This window comes from Macrobrachium nipponense, chromosome 1, assembly GCF_015104395.2.
Source record: "Macrobrachium nipponense isolate FS-2020 chromosome 1, ASM1510439v2, whole genome shotgun sequence".
NCBI lineage: Eukaryota > Metazoa > Arthropoda > Malacostraca > Decapoda > Palaemonidae > Macrobrachium > Macrobrachium nipponense.
In genome coordinates this window covers 211,011,974-211,019,771 of record NC_087200.1, presented here as the reverse complement: position 1 = coordinate 211,019,771, position 7,798 = coordinate 211,011,974, and the positions used below count along the sequence as shown (strand labels likewise).

General features: G+C 38.6%; 1 protein-coding gene across 1 annotated transcript; it reads right to left on the bottom strand.

Annotated features, from left to right (window-relative positions):
• Positions 1-6,036: 6,036 nt before the first annotated feature.
• On the bottom strand, positions 6,037-7,565 carry LOC135219077 (uncharacterized). Its single transcript, XM_064255507.1, has 3 exons — positions 7,441-7,565; positions 7,019-7,135; positions 6,037-6,273 (listed from the first exon to the last, which is right to left on the bottom strand). Exons 1-3 carry the CDS (start codon positions 7,543-7,545, stop codon positions 6,037-6,039), a joined length of 459 nt encoding a protein of 152 aa, XP_064111577.1. The 5' UTR covers positions 7,546-7,565.
• Positions 7,566-7,798: the final 233 nt, after the last annotated feature.

Genomic DNA, 7,798 nt, shown 5'->3' with positions numbered 1-7,798 from the left:
ATTTCTAACTGGTCACCAGTCCCTTCGGAGCGTACCTACAGCTTGAAAAAAAATATATAAAAGCCTTTTACCGCTGGCACCACTATTACCCCCCCCTCTATTCCCTAAACTACACAAACTGGGAACTCTTACCTGTTGCCAACGGTGCCCTGTCTGTAAGATGTCACGAGGCTTATTAAGACTGCGTAAATATACAAAAAATATCATTTATTTCCCAAAGCAATTGGTTATAACAAAGAACAAAATGATTAACAAGTCATAATGGCACAAATACCCAAATCTGCCCATAAAGAAAACCAATAAGATAACATTCTACCTTCCGGACTAAGGTTACACTCTCAAACCCCAAACAAGTCACACTGTCTAGTATTAGTCAATTAGAGAATTCCATTCCTAATCAACCATGGAATCGGACCATCTGTAATAAAGATATAGTTATATAGACACCACGCGTCACTCTTTTCAAAGTATTTACGTAAAGAGAATATTTCCACACTTCTCTCTCTTTCCCAAAAGGTAACAGATTTTCTAAGTTTTTAAAGAACGTGTCTTACCTTTTCGATGGGCGTTCTCTCCTGACACTTAGGGTAACCGCTTGTTCTCTCCTTTGCACAAAGAATGCGTCTTCCACAAGTACCCTGAACCAGTAGGCCTGTAATACGCGTACAAAACGAATGCACATGCCTCGCAAACGGGGAACGACCTCTGAGACAAGTTGCTTGTTCAGCAAATACCATTCTATCGCACCCGGTGAACTTTGCAGTGTACCACCCCTTGTCTCTAGGCAAGCAGAGCTATGTGACTTTATTATTATATAAAACACTTTAAACATATTATTAGCCATTCCCCTCTTTCACCTCTTTAGATATTAGATATAAATCTGGGACATCTTCGTGGTTATACTATATATATAATAATAATATGATAATTATAGATTATATATATATATATAATATTATAATTATATATATATATATATATCAGAAATATATACATTATAATATATATACATATAGATTATATATATATATATATATATTACTATATATATTATATATTATAATATAGATATATGTATATATTATATTATATATTATATATATATTATATATATATATAGATTATATATATATTATATATATATATATATATATATATAGAATAGTTTATAACCACCCTATATAGATATATAATAGATATATTATTAATATTATACTATAAGTGGTTATAATATATATATTATATAATATATATAATATATATAATATATATATATATTATTATATTATATATAATATATTATATTAGTATAACCACTATGATGTCCAGATTTATATTCCCAAGAGAAAAAAAATGCTTCTCTCATTTTCAGTGAATCCCATCGAAGGTTCTGTCCAGTGAAGTGAACAATGCAGGAAGAGGTTAGATGAAGCTATGTGGTCGCAACCAAGATGGAAAGGGGCATTTGGTTAAACAGCTAATCTTAGAGGAATTCTGAGAGTTGAATATCAAAAGATAAAAAGAGATTTCCAGGATGTATGAAAAAGCACAAACAATAAAGATGAAATGTATTATTTCCCCTTTATATTCAATAGTGTTCTTAGTATTACTACGTTTTTATGGCGTATTCAATATATTAAATGCCTGTTCCATCAAATAATTCATCAAAAACCTCAAATTACAATATTAGGAGTGAAATCAAAACAAGTCATTGTTCTCGTGTGAAAATGATGACTAAGGAAATGATAATTAGGGAAAATGATGACTGAGGAAAGGACCCTTCACTGAGCAGGGATTATCCTGTTGACACAGTGGGTTTTCCTCCAGCCAGGTAGCTTCTCGAACATCTGAGCAGAGGCATCATTATTCTAAACCACAACTCCATGAGGAAAATATCCCACAGACATCTGGAGTCGACCCATCACCTCGACGAGGAGACTTCCCAGCCCTCGCCTCCTATACTTAACTTCAGTCCACAGCAAGCCCACAGTACCGTGAGGGGTGGAGCCTACCTGCGCGATTGGTGTTGCTTCTTCTTCTGCAAAACTGATGTCATTTAAATCAATGACCTTCTCCTCCACCACATCTGGGTCTAAGTAAATTCCCAGCATTGGTAAGTTTACCGCCAAGCTACAAGTAAGGTCTAGAGAAGCGACCTTCCAGTTTTCATTACTTTCCAGCATTTTCTGGACGCCTGCCCTCCCTAGTCTCTGGACCTTCATGCTTGCTGGACACCTGTTTCAGGAAAAGTAAGACCACTCAAATTGCCTACAAAAATAGGGAAAGATGAGAGACGAATATTTCATTGGTCAGCACCTAAATGTTACGAGGGCTCTTCTCTCGTGTTGTCTGCGTTTTTTCAGCTGATTTAGGACGAATCCGATGCGCTGAATCCAAAACTCACATTGGTTTTGCTCAATCAGGTCAAGTTTTTGGGCTGTGGCCACATGTCGTATTTTTACGTTTTTGTTCACATGTACGCTTTTTTGGAGCATTTTAGAAGAAGTTGGTGGGGGTAAAATGCCATGTCGAATATTTTTTTTATTGGAAATTATTATTTTATGACAGAAGTATCAGCTCCGATAGTTCTGGGTGATTATGTCGAAAAGTCATAAAAACCTCGAAATCTTCAAAAAATTGGTGCGGCAAAGCATAAAGTTGGTGGATCAAAACTAACTTAATGGGGCAGCCGCCCCACGGAGTGTATAGGAAGTTCCACCAGCGCATGTTCGGGTGTTTTCGCTTCATGTGTGTTGCGGAATATTTGCGTTGTCGTGCAGGTGGCGCCAAACACGGAACGCGGTGGGCTGCGGTGGTTGTGTACAGTGGAAGTGGCAACTAAACGTGAAGCTGCTGGTTGTAATTTTGTGATAATGATACAAAAAAGTTGTATTTCTTGAAATAACGAACTCTGAAGAATGTACAATACCTACATGCGCCAACTTATGACTAATTTGTACAAATTTTTGTTTTGCAGGTGAATGAGATGGCTTCGGCCAGAAGATCGTGCAGAAATAAGCCCGACGTGTTCTGCTACATATGTGGAGAATACACCATTGCTCCTAATAGGAAGCCAGTCACAAGTTTCATAAGGCATGCTTACCATGCTTATTTTGGTATTAAACTTGGTGACCAGGATAAAGCTTGGGCGCCACACATGGTGTGCAAGGCATGCACCGAGACTCTACATGGGTGGACCAATGGCAAGAGGAGTCTGAACTTTGGAATTCCCATGGTTTGGAGGGAGCCGACAAACCATGTCACTGAATGCTACTTCTGCGCTGTTGATGTGACTGGGATCAACAGAAAGAACCGGGGCAGCCTCAAGTATCCTGATCTTCAATCAGCACGTCGTCCTGTAGCTCATTGTGACGAAATTCCAGTGCCTATCTTCGGAAAACTTCTTGACATTAGTGACGAAGATGCCTCCAGTATTGAAGGACATGAAGAAGAAGAAGAAGAAGAAGTGGTTCTTGAAGATGATGCTCCACATCCACTTTCCCAAAAGGAGTTGAATGATCTAGTTCGCGACCTCAGCTTGTCAAAGGACTCTGCCGAACTTTTGGAGACTGAAGGAAAAAAAACTCCTCTCTGACAGTGCTCGCATCAGCTTCTTCCGCAACAGGCATCAAGAGTACCTCCGTTTTTTCTCTGAAGAGAAGGACTTGGTGTACTGTGCAGATATTGTGCAGCTTCTGCTCAAGCTTGGAGTGCCACAGTACGAACCAAAGATTGGAGACTGTTCATTGACAGCAGCAAGCGATCACTGAAATGTGTTCTGCTACACAACAGCAACCAGTTTGCCTCTATACCCCTGGCTCACTCGACTACACTTAAGGAGCAGTATGAAGCGGTGAAGTATGTGCTGGAGAAAATTGGTTATGGTCAGCATAAGTGGTTTATTTGTGTTGACCTGAAGGTGGTGAACTTTTTGTTGGGACAACAGTCTGGCTTCACCAAGTACCCATGTTTTCTGTGCATGTGGGATAGTAGGGACCGTGCTCAGCATTACACGAAGAAGGACTGGCCTGTGCGGGAGGAATTGGTGCCTTGCAAAGAAAGGAACGTCATCACGACCCTTTGGTGGACAGAGACAGAATACTCTTCCCACCGCTGCACATCAAGCTCGGCTTAATCAAGCAGTTCACCAAGGCTCTGGACAAGGATGGGGACTGCTTCACTTACTTGTGCCAGGCTTTTCCAGGATTGAACATGGAGAAGTTGAAAGCTGGCATCTTTGACGGTCCTCAGATCCGTCAGCTCATCAGAGATCCAGAGTTCGAAAACTCAATAAACGAAGTGGAACTGGAAGCGTGGAAGGCATTTGTTTTGGTAGTGAAGAACTTTCTTGGCAACAATGAGGCCAGAAACTACGCAGAACTTGTCAACAACATGCTGACTGCTTTCGGAAACCTGGGCTGCAACATGAGCGTCAAGATGCACTACCTATTTTCCCATATGGACCGGTTTCCTGAGAACCTGGGTTCAATGAGTGACGAGCAGGGGGAGAGATTCCATCAGGACATGAAAGAGACCAGGTATCAGGGTCGCTGGGACGCAGTCATGATGGCTGACTACTGTTGGACTCTGAAGAGAGACCTCCCTGCCGCTGAGCATTCCAGGAGTTCGAAGAAATGGAAGTTCAAGCCCTGAAGTTTGAAAAATGGTGAAGCAACATGCAATTTACGTGTACTTACCTTTATCAATGCCCACCATTCAGTTTACAGTAATCGATGTTTCTATCAGGTAATCAATATATGTTGTTGGAAAAACATTTTTTTCTCTTAAAAACATATTTAGGATGATATGTGTTGACAAAAATCAGCTGATAATGCCACAAAATTGCAATAAATTTTGTCACAAGATCTGATTTTTTTCAATTCAACTTAGCACAAAAACCTGACCTGATGGAGAGTAACGGATGCCATTTCCTGATTCAGCCATGCAAAAATACCCTAAATCAGTTGTAGAAATCTAGACAACATTAAAAAAATAAAAAATTGTTGCCCAGTGATTATCATTGTTACAGAGACAGTGACTACTTCATAAAAACTTCTCAATCAGTTTCCTTTGAATATCTTTAAACTTGAATGATTAATTTATAAAATCTAGGCCGTCAAGCTAAACCTAAGACAATGAAAAGGAGCTGTAGTGTTTTGACAGAAAGATAGGTAGACAACCCACAGCTGTCCAATAAAGTAATGGCAGAGGTGTTGGACAGTAACCCTGGAGGAGGGAAGCAGAAAGGGAGGTAAGGTAAAAGGCTAATTAGTGGGTGTAGCTATGGGGCCAAGGAAGCATTGCTAACTCCCTTTATAGGGACATTATGAAACTGACTTTGATTCTCTTTTGGATGCGAAAAATGTGCTCTTCATATACTCACATCTTGTGTGATTTCTGTCTGGTTTCAATCAGAACCCTCTTCTCAAGCCCTTAATCGCTGATTTTCTTCCTTTCTATGGGTTTTCATTTTATCGTATTTCTCATCATCTAGTTATATCACTAACTGTTCCACATCTTTCAAGCTCCCAGTTTACATTCGTCTTTCTGTAGCTTCCTCGTTTGTAATAAGTTACATTCTTCCTAATTACCTCTTGGGCACAAAAATCAGAATATGTGAAATCTCCCTTATGCATTGTCTCCATTTTCTTTGTAAATGTCAGTAGCGAGAGTTGAACGGACTTCATATACAACTTGTACAGCTTATTCTGTCTCCCTGAAATTCCCCCATTTGTCGTAATTGTTAAGTGAGTAATAGTGGGCTAAAATAAATACTGTTTGTTAGGAACAGTGGCACTAAAAGTTCCTTGCAAGATTTCTTCACCCCAGTTGCTCAAACATATGCTTTTTAATATTTGATTCATTCTATAATTGTAATTTAACATCATCTGCCCAATTTCTCTGACTTTAATTAGATCTTTACACTGCTCACTGTTAATGAAATTTTTCAATCTAGAAAAATAATTATATTGTCCTGTTAAACTACTTTAAAATAGCAAAAATTAAAAGGGAGAGTAGAGTCATCCTACGAAGGGCTTACCTCAGAGGACTTTCTTGTCGAGTTTCATAAGCGTAACATGATTCCTGGTTTTTCTGGAGGTGCCTCTCAAATATTATCTGCAGGTTCTCAAGTACCGCATCTAATTGGTAGTTTGATATAAAAAAGACATTGACTGGTAGTTCTTTAACTATATCCAAGAAATGACTGCCCTTCATTACTTTGATGAGCAGAGGAACCTCTTCCTCTCTGCAATATATGCTCATGTTTTTCCACTGAAAAAAATATAAATTAATAGAGACAAGGGACATAAGAACTTGCAATATAGTTCACTGGTAATATTCACCAAATCTTGTATTGCATATTGAGCAATGCTGTTGTGAAAGAAGCTTTCCTCCCTCAGGGGTTAAACTAAAACCCAAAATGATAGTAAACTAAAGTCAGTTTCAGCTATTTACACTGACATGTCTTCTACCCAGTTCGTTTATGTTCAAACCCCTAGTAAGAGAAATCCCTCTTCCATTAAGACTTAATGCACAGTGTTCAAAAGGAGATTTTGTAAGTTATAAGCGATCCGTCACCAAGTGGACTTACCGCTTATCGAATCCCTTTTCTGCCTTTAGTCTGTGGTTAAATGGATTTGATATTAAATGACATTTGTAGCTTAGTGTCTGTGAGCATAAAATACGTCGCGGTGTACTTGAGGAAAATTCATAAAGAAATCACTTACTCCACTCTAAGTCCTCACGTGACACGTAACCGTATAATAGGGACATTGGATAGGTTTTAAGATATTGTCCTCAGATGTCCTCATTGTACAATTATCACTTGTTTTGGAAGACCAGAAAGATGAAATTAACATTTATATCAATTAAAGATATTTTGAAAGAACTCCACTGAGCATTAACACAGAGTTTCATATGGAATTTAAGCAGTCCCACATATTATTTCTTTCACTTCCTCCACTAGCGACACAGTCCTTAATGTTAATCTGTTATAAAAACAGATATTTCCCCTTACCTCAATCAGTGACCTCGAAATGATGATATGTGACACAAGGTCATTCCTGGGCACATAGATCTCGTACTGGAAGCAAGCGTTTAGTCCCCTGGCGGTCAGTAGCAAAGTGTTGTACATCTGCTGGTGAACACTAAGTTTAAAATATTTATACTTACTGGTATTGATAATGTGGCTCTCCAATGTGGCAAGCCATATAGCAGTAATGTTTATTTGTACTATCAAGAAAATTGTGACATTTGCTTTATTATTCATTCATAGCGATATTTTAGAAATCGACTTACAAACTTATGGACATACTTAACTACAGCAAGACAAAAAAAAATATTTAGGGAAATAAATGACAGACCTGTATCTTAGCTGACCAAGAACCTTAATTCATTAAATGAGAATGTCAAAACACCAGAAAAGGATCCAACTCATACTTCTATGCAATAGGGGTAGTTGTCCTTTATTCCAGCAGCAAGGGCCAACAACTCTTCCTTTTCCAGAACTTGACGGAGCTGAGAACCGACTTCCTCGAGGTTCATGATTGGCACTTTGGTCCTCCTCCCTGATAAGCATACAGTTTTTTCAAAGATTTTGAAGGATCAAAACCCTATTACGATGTTCATACCTCTCTCTCTCTCTCTCTCTCTCTCTCTCTCTCTCTCTCTCTCTCTCTCTCTCTCTCTCATTTTAATTAATTTAGAATTCTTACCGTTGAATAATTTACCTGCTCTCCGGAAGTAAATATTTCTAGTAAATACAAATGCCATTTGGCAAGGAAGATTAATCAGTCCA

Excerpts from the sequence above, each read along its gene's own strand:
- LOC135219077 (XM_064255507.1), bottom strand. The coding sequence starts at position 7,545 with ATGAACCTCGAGGAAGTCGGTTCTCAGCTCCGTCAAGTTCTGGAAAAG. Across the intron at positions 7,136-7,440 it reads ACTACCCCTATTGCATAGAA|ATGTACAACACTTTGCTACT; the intron begins GTATGAGTTGGA and ends GTTCACCAGCAG. Across the intron at positions 6,274-7,018 it reads TTTCGAGGTCACTGATTGAG|TGGAAAAACATGAGCATATA; the intron begins GTAAGGGGAAAT and ends TATTTTTTTCAG.